This window comes from Carex rostrata, chromosome 26, assembly GCF_964058835.1.
Source record: "Carex rostrata chromosome 26, lpCarRost1.2, whole genome shotgun sequence".
In the NCBI taxonomy this organism is placed as follows: Eukaryota; Viridiplantae; Streptophyta; class Magnoliopsida; order Poales; family Cyperaceae; genus Carex; species Carex rostrata.
The window spans coordinates 177,803-194,242 of record NC_135943.1 but is presented as its reverse complement, the minus strand read 5'-3'; the positions used below and the strand labels follow the sequence as shown (position 1 = coordinate 194,242).

The 16,440-nt window shown below is 34.3% G+C and overlaps 3 protein-coding genes across 7 annotated transcripts; 2 read left to right on the top strand and 1 right to left on the bottom strand.

Annotated features, from left to right (window-relative positions):
- Nucleotides 1-1,751: 1,751 nt before the first annotated feature.
- On the top strand, nucleotides 1,752-6,115 carry LOC144544037 (uncharacterized). Its single transcript, XM_078292457.1, has 5 exons — nucleotides 1,752-1,825; nucleotides 3,871-3,947; nucleotides 5,018-5,194; nucleotides 5,444-5,575; nucleotides 6,078-6,115. Exons 1-5 carry the CDS (start codon nucleotides 1,752-1,754, stop codon nucleotides 6,113-6,115), a joined length of 498 nt encoding a protein of 165 aa, XP_078148583.1.
- A 482-nt stretch (nucleotides 6,116-6,597) lies between these two features.
- LOC144544036 (uncharacterized) lies at nucleotides 6,598-8,489 on the top strand. The gene is made up of 5 exons (XM_078292455.1): nucleotides 6,598-6,689; nucleotides 7,267-7,374; nucleotides 7,835-7,987; nucleotides 8,114-8,215; nucleotides 8,298-8,489. Exons 2-5 carry the CDS (start codon nucleotides 7,327-7,329, stop codon nucleotides 8,487-8,489), a joined length of 495 nt encoding a protein of 164 aa, XP_078148581.1. The 5' UTR covers nucleotides 6,598-6,689; nucleotides 7,267-7,326.
- A 1,975-nt stretch (nucleotides 8,490-10,464) lies between these two features.
- LOC144544697 (uncharacterized) lies at nucleotides 10,465-15,431 on the bottom strand. Of its 5 annotated transcripts, XM_078293250.1 has the most exons (8): nucleotides 14,573-14,842; nucleotides 14,198-14,476; nucleotides 13,888-13,968; nucleotides 13,634-13,723; nucleotides 12,641-12,886; nucleotides 12,032-12,388; nucleotides 11,102-11,762; nucleotides 10,465-10,970 (listed from the first exon to the last, which is right to left on the bottom strand). In XM_078293250.1, exons 6-8 carry the CDS (start codon nucleotides 12,376-12,378, stop codon nucleotides 10,923-10,925), a joined length of 1,056 nt encoding a protein of 351 aa, XP_078149376.1. In that variant the 5' UTR covers nucleotides 12,379-12,388; nucleotides 12,641-12,886; nucleotides 13,634-13,723; nucleotides 13,888-13,968; nucleotides 14,198-14,476; nucleotides 14,573-14,842; the 3' UTR covers nucleotides 10,465-10,922. The 5 variants fall into 5 exon arrangements, with proteins under 5 accessions (XP_078149376.1, XP_078149375.1, XP_078149374.1 ...); XM_078293249.1 differs by adding an exon at nucleotides 15,396-15,431 and having other exon boundaries at nucleotides 13,634-14,476; nucleotides 14,573-14,745; XM_078293248.1 differs by having other exon boundaries at nucleotides 13,634-13,968; nucleotides 14,573-14,843.
- Between the last annotated feature and the right edge of the window lie 1,009 nt (nucleotides 15,432-16,440).

The window sequence follows — 16,440 nt, the reverse complement described above, 5'->3', positions numbered from 1 at the left end:
ATTACTCAGATAGAGAGAGAGAGAGAGACGACGACCTTACCAAGGGATGGAGAGAGAGAACAGCGAGGGCTACGCGAGTCCACGGACTGGAATCGGTCGAACGCTCGCGAGACGAAATATACCTTCAGTGGTTCAAGAGCAGAGGAGATGGGTGCGCGCACAGAGAGAGATGGAGCCGTGCAGGTGGGAGCACGAGCAAAGAGAGCCGCGGAGGGAGAGCAAGAGCGGCAGCTGGAGTAGAAGAGAGAGAAACCCAAGGGAGAAAAACAGAAGCGGAGAAACCTAAAAGACCATTTTGGATTTTGCTGCAAAGATAACGGGGTCCGTTAGCGCTCTCCGTTCCGCACATTTTCAGATCATCCAGCACGAATCTAATAACGAATCCGACGGTTTAAAGTGTTAGAAGCATATTGCTGAAGTTCTAGAGGAAGCATGTTAGCCATACTCATATATATATATATATATATATATATATATATATATAGGACTTGGCCACGGTGATATGGGTTGCATAGAAACCTCCCGTGCTACGGCTCAATATTTGACTTTTCAAAATCAAAACGGTCAATCTGAACCGTTCATCTTGTTCTCCATATTAATATGTGTTTGGAGATCAAATTTTATATTTTTTGACAATTGTTTACTATTTTTTTATATTTATTGAAAATTGCTGTTTTTCAGACAAATCTGAACCATAAAAAACAGTGATATTCAATAAATCTAAAAAAATAGTAAATTTTTTTCAAAAAATGTAAAATTTGGTCTCCAAACACATATTAATATAGAGAACAAGATGAACGGTTCGAATCGACCATTAGGATTTTGAAAAGTTGAATATTGAGCCGTAGCACGAGAGGCCTCTATGCAACCCATAGCATATTAGCCAAATCCTATATACACACACACACACACACACACACACAATCTATGAGGTGGATTTTTTTCTTCATTCAATTTAACCAATATTTCTAACGATCTATGAGGAATTTTGAAAATCTAAAACCATAAACGTATTCTGCATAATTTTTTCTTTCAAATGAGATCCATAATGACACACTTTGAAGTTGCCTATTGCACAAGTATTCGTACCTTGTCATGCAAGTATTCATACCTTATCGAGCAAGTATTCATACCTCGTCGTGTAAGTGTAAATGGTTCACGTATCAAGAGTATTACAAGCATATGTGTATACCTCGATTAATTTTACAAGAGCAGTCGAATAGTATTAAACATTACTTTATTGCTTTCTAGTTCAATTTTATTTTTTGAAAATAAAAATGGTTGTCATATGTTTCACTGTCGAAACAAAAATAATTTATCAAATTTTACAGATTATGTAATTGAAATGTTACAAATAAAAAAAACAAAAATAATATTTAAAAGAAACAAAACATATTCCATTCATTGAAGTATTCATCCATATACGTTGTGAAATATTCATACCTAATATATCAAGTATTAATCATACATGTTGAAGTATTCATATCTACTATATCAAGTATTCATTCATATACCTCTACTTTTTTTTTCAAAATTTATTTTTCTGTCATTTCTTAGTACTTAGTACGTAATGACCTAATTCACTATTAATGAAACTTTGTTCTTTGCAAATAACTCGCTACTACATGAAGAAGAAGAACATAGACACGATAGTGATTAATTGCATCTATAGAGACAAAACTAGTTGAACTCGATACATTTAGCACTCATTTTGAGACGGTCAACAGTGATGGATCTGACCCGGTGGAGACATGCTTGATTGGGATGGAGTGAAGGTGGGAGGTGGGGGCGGAGCTGGGAAATTTCTTGTAGAGTGGAGGCAAAGGTGGGAAAGTGTGAGAAGATCGTCCGATCTCAGCGTAGCTAGCGGTGGAGTAGAGACGGCGGAGCTGGGAGTACCGCGATGGGGAAAAAATTAAAGGGTGATAAAATCTGCCAATTAATTTGTAGGGACCACTAAGTAGTTAGAATTGATAATTATAGGTAGAAATGAAAACTAGTTAGTTGGGGAAAAAAATGAAGAAATGTTAGATAGAAAAAGTATAATTACTTTTTTTTTATATTAATATTTTGGTAGATTATTAATATTATAAAAGCAACAAATGATTTTTGAATCATATTCTTTTATATCGGAATCAATATTTTTAAAATATGGCAGCATTTTTTTTTCGAAGTGCGAACTTCTGAATTAGCAAGTAACATGTGTGCGTCAGTGCGTGTGCCTTTTCGGTAGGCTACAGAAACAATCCATTTTGAAAAAGGCAAAAGAAAATATTGTATTTTAAAGAGCGTAGACATAGCACGTCATCATCAATCCCAAGATTCAATATCTGTGTATATCATGATTCTTGTTGATTTCCGAGGAGGAGATTATTTGCATATCCAAAAAGTGATCATTATGTCTCTCCATTTAATTATCTTTTATTTCTCTATTTGTTTTCTATAATATTAACCATATTTTGAAAAGTGTCGACCTCTGCATTATTGTTTGTCATAAAATGTAAAGTACCAAAATAACAAATACTATAATATTAACCATATTTTGAAAAGTGTCGACCCCTGCATTATTGTTTTTCATAAAATGTGAAGTACCATAATAAGATATTTGTTAAACCGCAGCTTTAATATTAATTGTGCTATGTGAATGCTAATTAAACTAACAAGATCAATCTAATACATTAATTATTTTTCTAAAGGTTAGGTTAGGAGTAAGTAAATTGCACACAATTATATACGACAAAGTAAAGTAATTATAATTAATTATAATTATTATTTTTACATATCACAGTGAGAGAAAGAAATTGTCATAACTCATGAGTATAGTTCATATGTAGTATAAATGTATAATTGTCACAACTCACAAGTATAATTAATATATTTTTTTAATGCCATATACTGAGCCATAAGTATAGTTCATATTTGGCACGCAGACACCCAAATATTATTTGGGCATTGCGATTCGTGCAGAACGTATCTGAACGGTTGAGATTTTCCAGAAAGTCGCGCAAAATATGAGATATATTAGAAGATGAGAATTCGTTCGAAACAGTTCCAGTCATTTGTCATTTTGTGATTGTGAAAGCGACAAAGCGTACAATAAATGAATACCCAAATATTATTTGAGCTTTGAGATTCGTGCAGAACGTAATTGAACGGTTGAGATTTTCCATAAAGTCACGCAAAATATGATGTCTCAGAACAGTTCCAGTCATTTGTCTTTTTTTTTTTTTTTTTTGAAAACTTGGTAGTAATTCCAGTCATTTGTCATTTTGTGATTGTGAAAGCGTACAATAAATGAATAAATCTCTCAGCCACCAAAATCATACCTATAAATTTTACGCAGTCTACTTGGCTCATTCGAAGGCTGCAGGTCACACGGCAGCAAAACTCAATAAAAGGGATGACATGTGCAACTGTACAAGTATGTCAAGAAAACTGGTGTATAAGTAATTCAAAATTTTACGCTTACTGAGAAATTATTTTGAGGAAATAAATCTGCTGTGATTCAAGATAATCACAGGAACCTGAAATTGAATATCTACCCATTTATTTGTTTTGAGATTCGTGCCTGAAGGGAAATGAATACGTAGATTTTGAATTGCAGGTCCCTGTAATTCTTTAGAATCACAGCAGATTTATTTCCTTATTTTGAAGCCAGTCCGTATTTCTAGGTGTTGTTGTTACCTTTTGTTCTTGCTCCCTCAGTCCCTCCCACTCTTCACTTCTCCATCTCTGCTTCTCTCTCTTTCTCGATTGAAAGGATACCAAGTACGACAATGGCGAGACGGGCTGATGTTGCTGCAGGTATACTATAATTTAAAATAATACTATCTTTCTGTATATATGCGTGTGTTTCTTCCTCCCTAATAGACACTCACTTGCAGATTATAACACGGCGATAAAGATTGCAAATGCTGCTCGATCAGGAGATCTCCGTGTGCTTCAGCGTGAGTTTCTTCGTTTCTATCCTTCTAATGGCGACTGGAGTTTCCATAACCTTTCGATTTCGTGTTTTTTTGGTTTTTAAATTGTTTTGAAAGGAAAATAGAATTTATGTCTCTGTTTCCCATTGATCAGTATAATAAAGGCTAAAATGCAATGCACTTCACGGAGAAAACTGTGCATCGCGATCCTGTCCTTCTGATACGTGCTATGATTTGTGCAGATCAGAAGTGTTGATAAACAAGTTCCATTAATTCCTTTTTGCTCCGTCAGATGCGTTCCCTTGTAGTTTCTTCACTACGTCTCCTTTATAATTCAGCAACTTAGTCTCCCTTTTTCGTAGAGAAACATAGCAAAGAGAAAATATTTGCACTTCCTCTTTTTATAATTTAGTCTATGAAATTTTGGGGAAGAATGAGCATAGTGTTTTCCAGAAAAAAAATTAGTTGAAGCAGGACTTTGATGTAAAATTCCAGTTGAAGAGGCTTCTTTGTAAAATTTCAGTTGTATGTATTACTGTTGATGATCAATTCTGTTGTTGTCCAGCTTTAGGTAATTAGGTTTAATTTTTGTCCAGTTTAGTTAATTTTAGTAGCTATACTGTACTATATGTTACTGTTTTTACATTACAATCAATTTGGTGGAAGCACAGCTTTCTCCGAGCATTGCATTGCATTTTAGCTTTTCGATTTCACGTTTTCTTTCTTCTAACTAGGATTGCACGACGCAATTGTTCCCCTCTTTATCTTCTTATTTTTTACAAGTAAATCCGAGAAGATACAAAAATAACCAATTCGTGATACCAGATTAACAGCCTGCTGAGTGTGGGGCACTATGCACTAAGTAGTTGTTCTCCCACACTATTCACTGGACAGATCCATCGTAAGGAAACAAAGCATTATATATAGTTGCTAGCTTTATCGAATAACTTCAAAAGATTGCTTTACCTATGCATTCAGTAGCTTTACTTGCACAATTTCATAGGACAGATCCAATTTTCTGAATCTAAAAAGTGCCAATTTACTTGCACCTTTATTTTAGACTCATTTAGTTGTATATACAAACAATGATACAGAAATTGGTGGAAGTACATCCAGCAGCAGAAGAGAAAAAATAGGTAAGATTGTTTCTGAATTGTGTGATGAAGAAGGAGATAGACCTCTCCATTATGCAGCACGGCTGGGGCATGGAGAGATATGTGAGTATTTGATCAAGAATTTTAAGATGGATGTCAATTTGACTGCTCACTCAGGTTAGATCTCATTTCTTTTATTTTACTTCCTTAGTCCTGAATTTGCTTTAAGTTCTCTTCTACTATGGTTCTTTTAGAACAATGTTGCAGAGACAATTTAGGGATTTTTGCAACTACACCTAGTATTTCTTAACTTGAGTAACTCCTTTTACCAAAAATTGAACAACATCTCTGTTAGTTGTCTTTTTCATCTCGTCTATTTTCTTTGGTGGATTTTTGTTTGATTTTTGTTTCAATGATTATTTGTAGGGAAAACACCATTATGTTTTGCAGCTAATTTTGGGGATCCAAATGCCATTGAGTCTCTCATCAACTGTGGTGCTAATCTCAATGTCAAAGATGCCAATGGCTTAAGTCCTCTCCATGATGCTGTCATTGGAGGTCTCTCTAATCTGTTAATTATAATTCTAATGTTATTCTTAGTTGCTAACCAAACTAAGCCCAACATCTTGTCATTTTTCAAATAACAGCCTTGTATTGCAATTTGCGCCCTAGATTTTTGTGTATTTGCGATAACAGTTGATTATTAAAATTGTAGCATAGACCTTAAAAGAAGTGTCTTATTTACCCCTTTAATGAATTAAATTGAATCTGAATTGTACCATAATTAGTAAAAGTCACGTGTTGGCTTAATTTTTTATTTTCTTATTTTGACTTAGGAAAAGACAACTCACTAGTGTTTTGGGCAAATAATTATAATTTATTGCAATATACCTTTTGCATCATGCTGAACTATAGCTCTAATTATTCAACCATTCTTATGCTTTCTTTTTTCTTCTTTAATTTCTTTTGGGGTTGGAATGGTTCTTATGATAAAACTGAAACATGTAAGATGCAAATGATCTAATCTGAATGTGTACCAATTTTAATTTAGGAGTTATAGGCGATAATAAAGAAATGACTCACTCTTTCTTATTTTAGATAAACCTCGGGCAATTGAAGTGCTATTGACTAAAGGTGCTCAACTTGATGTGCAAAGCTTTACCGGGTCACCCTTGCTTTTGGCTTACTTTGCATGGTCACATGTCTTGTGTGAAGGTTTTGTTGGTTCACAAAGCCAATGTACTTGTCTTTCTCACTTTTCTCTTTACTCAAATAATTGTTATTTTATCAGAATATTAAATTAGACTAGGTTATGTTGTAACCCAAGAATCTCAACCTAACCAATCTGACATGCAAATGCAAATTCTTGCCTCAACTTGGGAAAAACTGTTGCTAATTTTAAAGAATGTAAAACTTAGTTTTTTTTTTTTGAAGGACAGTTGGCCACTAGCCAGATGTCGATATATTGAATAAGAAAATTTATTTACATCTCCCAACGGGAGCTTTTTATCCTGTTATAACCTGTATTACATTCACCAACTGAACTATTGTCTTGTCAGCCAAATGAGTTGTTATGTGGTGTTGTGACCCCTCTCCTTGTTGCCGTGATGAATAGAATTGTACATTTCACCCATCAGATGAAACAAAGGAAATTGTAAAACTTCTGATAAAGGTACAAATCTTGCTATTTTGACACCTATATTTAGGAGTTTGAATCCTCCTTTTTGTTCCGATACTTTTGCAAATTGCTGCTGCATCAATACTTCTAAGTTATACCAAACATTGATTATGTTTATCACTTAACACCAACCATATATCTTTCGGGTGTAAATAACACTCAACCTTTAAAACTGAGTCAAAACATGGCAAGTTAGCTCAGATATTTTCGTAATCAAGTCAATCAAATCTTATTTATGATGAGTTCTGTAAAATTGGATGACTACATTTTAGTTCATTTTGTTTGATTTTGTTTCCAAGTGTGGTCAATTACTGAATGACATTCACTTATAGGTCAAATAAGCTAATGGTGGGTTCTCAGTTGGAAATGTCTCAAATATTCTATTTCTTTGGTGTTAATTGAAAACATTTAAATGTAGAATATCCTCCTCATTATTTGTATGTACTCTAAAATGTCAACTGTTATTTGTCCAAAATTATTTTTATTGTCATTGAGTTGCAATGTTATATGTCAAAAGACTTTCTTCTTAGAGCTATCATTACATCTCATATGTTCATTTTGAATATTGTAGGCTGGGGCTGATGTGAACAAGATACCGGTGTTAAGCTTGGCTTACCATTCCAAGGAGCTGATGGAGTACTTGTTGGAAACTGGAGCCAACCCCAATCTCCCTGATGAAGTTAGTTCACCTATCTTTTTCATTGTAACCGCTAAAATTATGTGATGTTCACCTTGATAAAAGGGAGATATTGCATAGCAGATAACTCGATCTTATAACTGAGAAATATCACCATATCCACATCTCTTTGTTGTAGTATGACATAAGTAAATAAGGTACTTCTATGCTGTCCATTTATTAATGTAATAGTTGTTTGTCTTTTGATTAAAAGGATGGAGAAAATAGGTTTTTTCTTATTCATGCTTTGTAATTTCTGTAGGGTTATATGGATATTTCTTGTGTTATTTTTAAATTATGTTGAGGTTTTTTGAAGGATAAAGGAATTAGTTGTCCTTGTTTTTGAAAAAATTGCAATATCAATCAAGCATATATTGACAGTCATCATGGCTGGTGATTATATAATTTAAATTTAACAAATCTGCAATGTCAATCAAGTACCAACTTTCAACATGTGTTGCAGTCTGGAAGGTTACCCATAGAAGTAGCAGCAATGAGGGGTAAAAGTGAGGTTGTAGAAATTCTCTTTCCTGTAACCTCTCCTATTCCAACGATGCCAGATTGGAGCATTAAAGGTTTACTTAGTCATGTTACATCTGAGAAGTTTAAAAAGGAGGTATGTACTCTCTATTTTTATGTTTGGATCAATGTTTATGGTCAAAGATTATATTTTGAGCAACAATTTTGGGAACAATAAATTAACCATGTATTAGCTTTGCTGACTTACTTTTAATGGATCTAGCGGAAAGTTCTTTCCAAGAAGAGACTTGTGGATCTGAAACAGAAAATCAAAGATATGCTGTTCCAGAAAGAGTATCTTGCAGCCCTAGTCCTTTGTAATTATGTAAGATACAATTTTGACCTGTTTGTTGGAAAAATAATTTTCATTGAATAATTCTAAAGCTATTAAGCTGCTTTGATTGTAGGCAATAGAGGAAGACCCCGAGAATGCAAGTGTCTACTATGCAAAGAGATGCCTCTGTTGGATGCATTTGGGGAATGCTCTGCGTGAAACGACCGGCTTCATGTACATGGTCAATGCCACCACTGATGCTGATTTGTCCAAAATGCCAGAAGTTATTCACACGCTAGGCAAGGAGCAGTTGTCTAACATGTAAGTTCAACTATGTAGATGCTCTCCATTTTTATACTTAACCAGACTTAGCCCTATGGAACTAAACAGTCACAAATGTACTCAGCTTCAGTCGGTTCATGATAAATAGCATGCAACAACATCAATATACTTGCCGGACATGTTGTGTCTTCCACCACAACTCCAGCCGCCCAAACCATGCACATTGTTTGGATCACGGGTCCCTTTCGTTACACTTGGTTGTCCCAATCTCCAGCTTCGACGAATAGTGCCTCTATCCACAAGCTGAATGTTGGGTTGTGCGAGAAGGCCTTGCCAAAAACTTTTCGCACAAGGGCACGACCACATGATATGATTAGATGTTTCCATTGAGATCGAACTGCACATGATATGATCACATGCTTTAATTTTTCAATGAATGATTCAGATTCTTGTGTTGATCACATGATGCTGTGAATTTTTAATGGTACAACACTTTTTAATATATTTTAAAGGCGCATATGCAAAGCATAAAGTTTTAGCTAAAATAATGGGTCCGGACGCTGTAGTCCATTACGGCTCAAATATATTTTCGTTTTTTCATATGCAGATATGCTTTGTGGACGTTACGGACTATAGCGTTCAGACATTTATTTTCTTCTGTTTAGTTAATTAGCGGACGGACTAGTTTGGACTTTGGATTGAGAAATTAGCTGCACATTTGAATTATAACCGAACGTTATAAATAATAGATCATTTTTTCCTATATTTCCAAATTTCAAAAATTCGTTCTCCCGTTATTTATTTATTTATTTTCCTATTAACAAAAAAATGGATTCGCGTTCGGGTGGATTGTACAAATTAGTTTTCTGAGGCTGTTAATTAAATTGATAAATTTTCGACAGACAATTATTTATAATTAATGTTTAACTGTCTATAGATCCTTATATTTAATTTGACCTTCCATCTATCAAACAAATTAAATAGCAAAGGGTTTAAATATGTTTAGTCTTTGTATATACATCCATTTTAAAATTTTAATTCTTCGTAATAGAAACTTTAAAACCCAAATAACAAAGTAGAACCAATAAATCGGCAGACCTATAAAAAAATTCATACACAAAACAGTCTCAAGTGGGAATTAAATTGACGGAAAGACAATTGTGAAATTAGAATTGTAATTCATATAAGAAAAGCAGTGAAATTCGTTCTATCTTCTGAAATGAAACGAGAATATGAGAACATCTTGTACAATATTATTCGGAACAATAAATGAGGCATGCTTTGATATATTTCTTTATATTTTGAACTACAAATTTTATGCAATGTTTCCAAATTTTGAAGACCGAACTAAATAGTACAATTTCATGCAAGTTTTTTTTTCATACATATATATGTTTTCTTCTTTAATTGCCGTGAAATCATCTGGTTTTCTAAATAATGTAGTTATCTTGCTTATTTTGCAGAACAATTCGCTTCAATTTTCAGCCTACGAAGCTTGCTTTCGTAAGTTCATAATAAATTTAGGGACCTAAAACCAACTTTTCTCATAAAAATTTGAACTGAGAAAATTAACAAACATGAATTGCAAGGAACACCTTTTCAAATTATTCCAAAAATTATAAGTATAATAAAGGATGCTTTATAAGTATATTCCATTATTTGGATTGCTGGTCAGGAAGGATTACAATTTGGAGACAGTTTAAGAAGGTGAAGATTTCATCATCATCAATGTGGATTTCTGAAGTTATTTAGCCATATATTTTTAAGAGATTAAGATCATACCATGAATAAGATTGTCATTAATTTATGGTTAAACGCAGATGTCAGACGTAAGAATCAAATACGAAGCCAAATTCGTTTCCATACAGATGACAAAATCCAGAGAAAGATGACTTGATTCTGGTTATATAAGAACCAACAATGACGAAACAAACAATATGAAAGGACAATTATGAAACAAATATTTATAGAAAAAGAAAAATTAATCAGTACTGAGTTCTGATATGTAATGACTGGCACACAAGACATGAGATAATTAACATACAAATTTATCAGTTCAGCGATATATGCAATAAATTGTTCTACATAAATAAAGGCTTAGATACAATAAGAATAGCATCAGTATCACACAATGAGGGAGCCTGGAATGGAGCTCTCGGCTCAACCAATTAGTTTGGAAAAAGATAGAATTAAGCAATTGTGATGCTTGACATATAAATCTTGCACAAAAGCCCATAAATTTTTACTATTCTTCAGTCCCTTCTCTTGTAAATTACCTACATAAACAAACAGATAAAACAGTTAGTCTTAAATAGTCCCTTTTTGTTTCTTCTGTACCTACCAAATCTACTTTAAACTCCATTGAAAAGTCCTTAACAACATCCTTTTTCAGATGATATCAACATATTGCATATGAAACATATGTAAACTGATTATCATAACAAAAACATAAAATTTCATGCCGTTGAAAAGTCTCTTAAATATTCATCATGACGTCCTCAGTCACAAACCTTCCCAGGTACATCTGTAAAAGGAAAGTATTAGACATTATATGATGAACAAGCTGCAAACTTGACACAAGTTTTTTAAGGAAAAAAAATCCAAAGCAAAAGGAAATTAATTACTAAATCAAAAGAGAGAAGAACTAATACACACCTGTAGACATTTGTTCAGACTGTCATTTTCTTTTTTAACGAACTTACAGCTGTCCTCGTGGGTCTTTGGTGCAAAACTTCCAAAGAATTGAGTGACATTATTCACAAATTTGGAAAGTATTTTCTGGTAATTAGCAAAATCCAAGTGCTTTTTTTCCATAAATGGTACCAGCTTTGGCTTCGCAAAACGAAGCAGTGCACATCGGAGGCTGTCATTATCAATCGCATCTGTTATCTCTACTGCTGCAGTTCCAGTTGCCACAACAAGATTTTGATTTGGTTGTGACGGCCCCAGATTAGGGACCTCAGGAGTTGGGGATACTGGATTGACAGCAAACAACCTCGGGAGTTCAGTCCCCACAATTGCATATGGGGATGATATAGGTTGCATATCTGCATCAGTTCCTCCAGAACAAGAGGTGCTTACCAATGGGGAATAAAAATATGGATACTTCAGACCAAGATAAGGTGAAAGGTTAGACTCCTCGTTGTTATTGTTGGTATCGGCTGCGGCTTGAGAGCTATGGGTCAAAGACCTTGATAGTGACTTTCTTATTGGTGAATAGTTTTGACCCCACCCATCAGATTCCTGTGCCGCCTTAGACCATTGAGACAGAGTCCTATATCTGGAACCATCCACATTTGGAGAGGCCGGACCCCACCTGTCAGAAAAAGTATTTTTTCCTTAGATCAGAGCAGTTTTTTTTTTTTCTGGTAATTTTGGCTCTACAAGATTATGTCTCACTGCTAAGTATACATCGCACTATGTGTATCATACTAGAGTTACCAATCTAAGGCTTATATAGTGTCAGAACTTTCAAGGAAAAATTTAGAAGAAAAAAACCGTCCACAGATGGCGCTCCTCGAAAATTTAGAAAATTTATAACATACCACAAAGCCATAAAAGAAACAAATTCTAAGTGAACTAAACCTTTTCATTTTGCCAGAAGACGTCCTACTAGATGATGAGGTTGATAGTTGAGGATCGGGTTGAACAGTAGATGTGCCCAACCCATCAGATTTCCTCTGCTCGTCATTATTAATAGACCGGCTCCGCCCGTCATTGTTCTGAGATGGCACTCCTTGAGCTTGAGCCAAGTTGCCCCGTACCCTTGGGTTAGGCTGCTTCTTTTCTTCTCCTTTTTCAGGCATGGGTTGCCCTGCATCAGATTGGCCCCGCTCAGCTGACATTGTTTGCTTCAAGGTTTGTTTGGGAGATAAAAAGCCTATTTTTTTCTCCCTTTCGTCCTTTGTTTTCTTGGTATCAGTAGGACTCATTTGTGGACTCCTATTCAAATTTTTTACAAAACCAAAGAGAGAAATGGGCGTTAGACTAGAGACAAAAGCTGTTGAAATTAAAGAACCCCTATATTAGAGAAAATAAAAAAATAATCTGAAGCAAACATGTATTCACAATTACTGACTGCGGGCCAACGAAACAACCAAGTATCTGTATAAAATTGTTACACAACTGAAATGCTTATATTCGACTGCAGTGAAAATTTACAAGCTTTTGGGTTACTTTTGCATAGTAATGTACCTGCTAAGATGACTTAAATCAGGACTGCCACTCCCTCTGGACCTACCGTGGCACCATCCAGCATTTCTCGGTCTCTTTTCTGGGGAAACACTACGCTCACTGCATCTTGACCGATCAGGATGCGGTCCAGTTTTTCTCCATTTGTGTTCGGGTGAGTGGCTACTGTCCCGTCCAGTTCTTTTTCGTTTGTCCTCAATTGGAAGGTGTATATCCCTCGATCTAAATGCACTACACTCACCACTCCAACTGTATATTGATTTTGTCAATGATCAAAGAAATAGCATTATTGGAATAAGGCTCACATTAGTAATTTAGGCTCACAAAGTCATTATCTCATAATTTGTCCAGTGCATTAGTATTTAAGGTGCACAATATGGCAGGTATGTAGGGGTGTAAAAAGTCGGATACGGATCAGATAGTGATCAAACAGTATCCTTATCCATTATAATTTACGGATAGTCTCATTAACAAATCAGATATTAAATGGATACGAATTCGGATAGAATATCAGACGAATACGAATACGAATACGGATATGAATATATATCAGATAATTAAAAATAAATTACTAATATACATTCTAGCAAAGAATAACATCCAAGTATAATTCTTTTAATCTAATTATTTATTCAATTGATAATAAGGATAATACAGATTTGAACCAGCAGCAAGTATTGTTCTTCTAATCTAATTAATTATTCAGTTGATACTGATTATACAAATTAGTTTATTTATTGATTGTCATTAATCAATCCTTTGTCCATTTATTGGTTATCATTAATCATTGGTATCTGTAAGGGCGCTGCCATACTGAGGGCACAAATTGTGATTTTGAGTAGATTAAAGGACCCCTATATTAGAGTAAATAGAAGAATTATCTGAGGCAAATATGTATTCACAATTACTGACTGCTGATCAGTAAGTTTGTCGCAAGAATCAAATTAGTAATAAATAAATTTGTCGCAAGTTCTATCTATAGGAGAAACAACATACTTGTTGGAGCCACGATTAGGTAAAAGGTGACAGGCAGAGTCCTCTTTCAGCGAATCACCGGGCCTCTCGTTGCCTGGATTCCTTTCAGCCCTGCTTTGAATAATAGTAAATAAATAAATAAAATATTACAGATTTGATATAGAGGTCTAGCATTGACCTTGAATCTTGATCAAACAAAACATCTGCACAGAATACACAAAGAAAACGAAGAGTGGAAGTCTAACAAAACAATACAAAACAACTAATTAAAGTACCGGTTATGATAATTTAAATGTGAATCAGTTGAAACGGGATGATATGTCAGTCTCCCTGCACTGGATTCACCTCTTTCTCCCCTGCATTAGACAATATATTTGACGTTTCGTAGATATACAAAAGAATAAGTAAGCAAATAATTGTTACATTACACCAAATATCATTGCACAGCATCATTCTTACATGTGCTGACTTAAAAATTCAGGTTGTAACCAACTTTTACTGAAATTCATTCACTACTGACTGTTATGGTGCCAATAGATTATGTCTCAACTGTTTAAAAGGTGATATTTCATGATTGCATCATACCAGTCAAGTCGGAAAGCTTCTCTTCCTAAACATAGAGTCGAGCATCTAGGATTTGTAGAAGCTTGCTTCTTGCCATTGCTCCATGAAACCCTCCTAAGATCACAGTCAGGTTCTCTATATCGTCAGAAGTACCTAAGGTGAAATTTGCAAAAACACTCGTAATAAAAACTATCTTGAATGCAGTGTAGAGGAGATAGAGACTCTTCTATCCAGTTTATCCCTCTGTTAAGAAGTTGCCTCAAATCACCTCCATGGCTTGTAGAACTTCTTCAAACATTTCTACATAATTGCACAGCTTGGTTAGTGCTTCATGTGTAAACAAGGTAGAGCATACCACACACAACATAAAAACATAAAAAAAATAAAATAATGAACCTGCTGCTACTTCCCGGAGAAGACATCCTCCTAGACCGGTTCCATGAAAGAGGATCAGGTTCTTTCTCACGATGCGCTCCTTCTGTTGAAGCTAGAGTTTCCCGTAGGCTAGGATTAGTATGCTGTCTTTCATCTCCTTTTTCAGCCATGGTTTTCTCTCCTTTTTAGCAAATCTGAATCATAAAGTGCAATCAAGAACTATTTCAATATCCTAAAAAGAATGAAATGTTAACATGAGCTACTACAATGAAAAAAACAAAAACAAAAATCCTGGGAGAAGTCTCCGCTAGATATACCCATACACCTTTGTTGACATAAACCCTATTTGCATACTATTATAATACATTAATACCGCCATTTAAAGACTGGAACTAACTAAAAATGTTTACATAAACCCCAATTCTGTAAATTGGCATCATTTTTGGGAAAATAAAAATAGGGGGGATGTTCCTCTACATTTAGAGAAAGAAATTGCTTAAGCGCTAAATCTAAAGATCAAAAACAGAGAAATTTAGACAAACCCCAAGTTATTATTATTTAAATTAAACCTAGAGAAAGAATTTCTTAAAATAGCAAACTTTTCTTTCCAAACGAGGGGGGGTTTGGAATTAGTGCGAGTTTATTTTTGCTTTGATTACGAAAATTTAACATTTGGCGCCAAGAAAAAAGTGGCGCTTTCTTTGATTTTAGGGGAATTGAGGTAAATATAAATTGCTTGACAGGACCACAAGTTTTGGAGAAAGAAGGATCATAAATGTAACTATTAGACGAGATTAAAGACAAAACGTTGATAAGGGATAGAGAGAGAGAGAGAGAAATTTACCTGAACCCTAAAACCTTGATTGGGAGAGAGAGAGAGAGAGAGAGAGAGAGAGAGTTCTTAAAACCCTTGTAATGAGTTGAGAGAGAACGTGGGTCGACTTTCGGATAACAAGATTCTTGTGCTATTCTGGAATTTAAGGTGATTGATCTTTTGCACTTTAAACCTTGTAAGATAAATTAATTATTACACAACCCTTTGTCTGAAATAAAAGATGTCGAGAATAGTCGGTGTATGGCATAGTCTGAACTTTGACTTTTAATTATTTTCGGTGCATTTCATTGCAAGTCAGACAACTTTTTTGTGCAAAACTCTCACATACTTTGTTATTATTGTTAGAAAACTAAAGGTTTTTAGTGAATTCGAACATATTTAATGCGGCTACAATATTTTCATTTAATAATTAAAAGTCCGTTTAAATAAATTAATGCAAAACAATCACTGGATCGATCTTCAGGTTGAGTCCTTTACAGGATCTTCAGATTGAAATATATATATTGAACCTTTAATTTTTTGCAATTAACTAAACCATCGTGATAAGTGATACCAAAGCACCGTAATTTAAATCTTTAGAAAACAAATGATTTAATCCCTTATTGCACCAAGCTCAACTATTCCAGACTTGATTTTGTCCAAACTAAATATATGTTAGCTTCAAACAATCACTGGATTTGCATCATAGCAAATGCTAACATCAAGACTACATATATATTTCATTTAATACAACATGAAGTATAACATCACAAGGTACGTACAAGTATCACAATTAGTAAGCATATAAATTAAAGTACTGCCAATAACAACAATATATAAGAGCTCCTCGATCTCAAGATAGAGCAAAATAATTAAGAAGGTTAAAACTATTACTAAACTCAATATTCCAATCTCAAGAGTCAAGCCAATGATAACTTCAAAAGCATCGATCTGGAGCGATAGCCTGCAATAATAAAACATTTTTTTTTTGTGTGTGTGTGTGTGTGTATATGAGGGGTTATATTTAACATTATAATTTATCTAAAATATTACTAAATCACCAATTAATTATCTA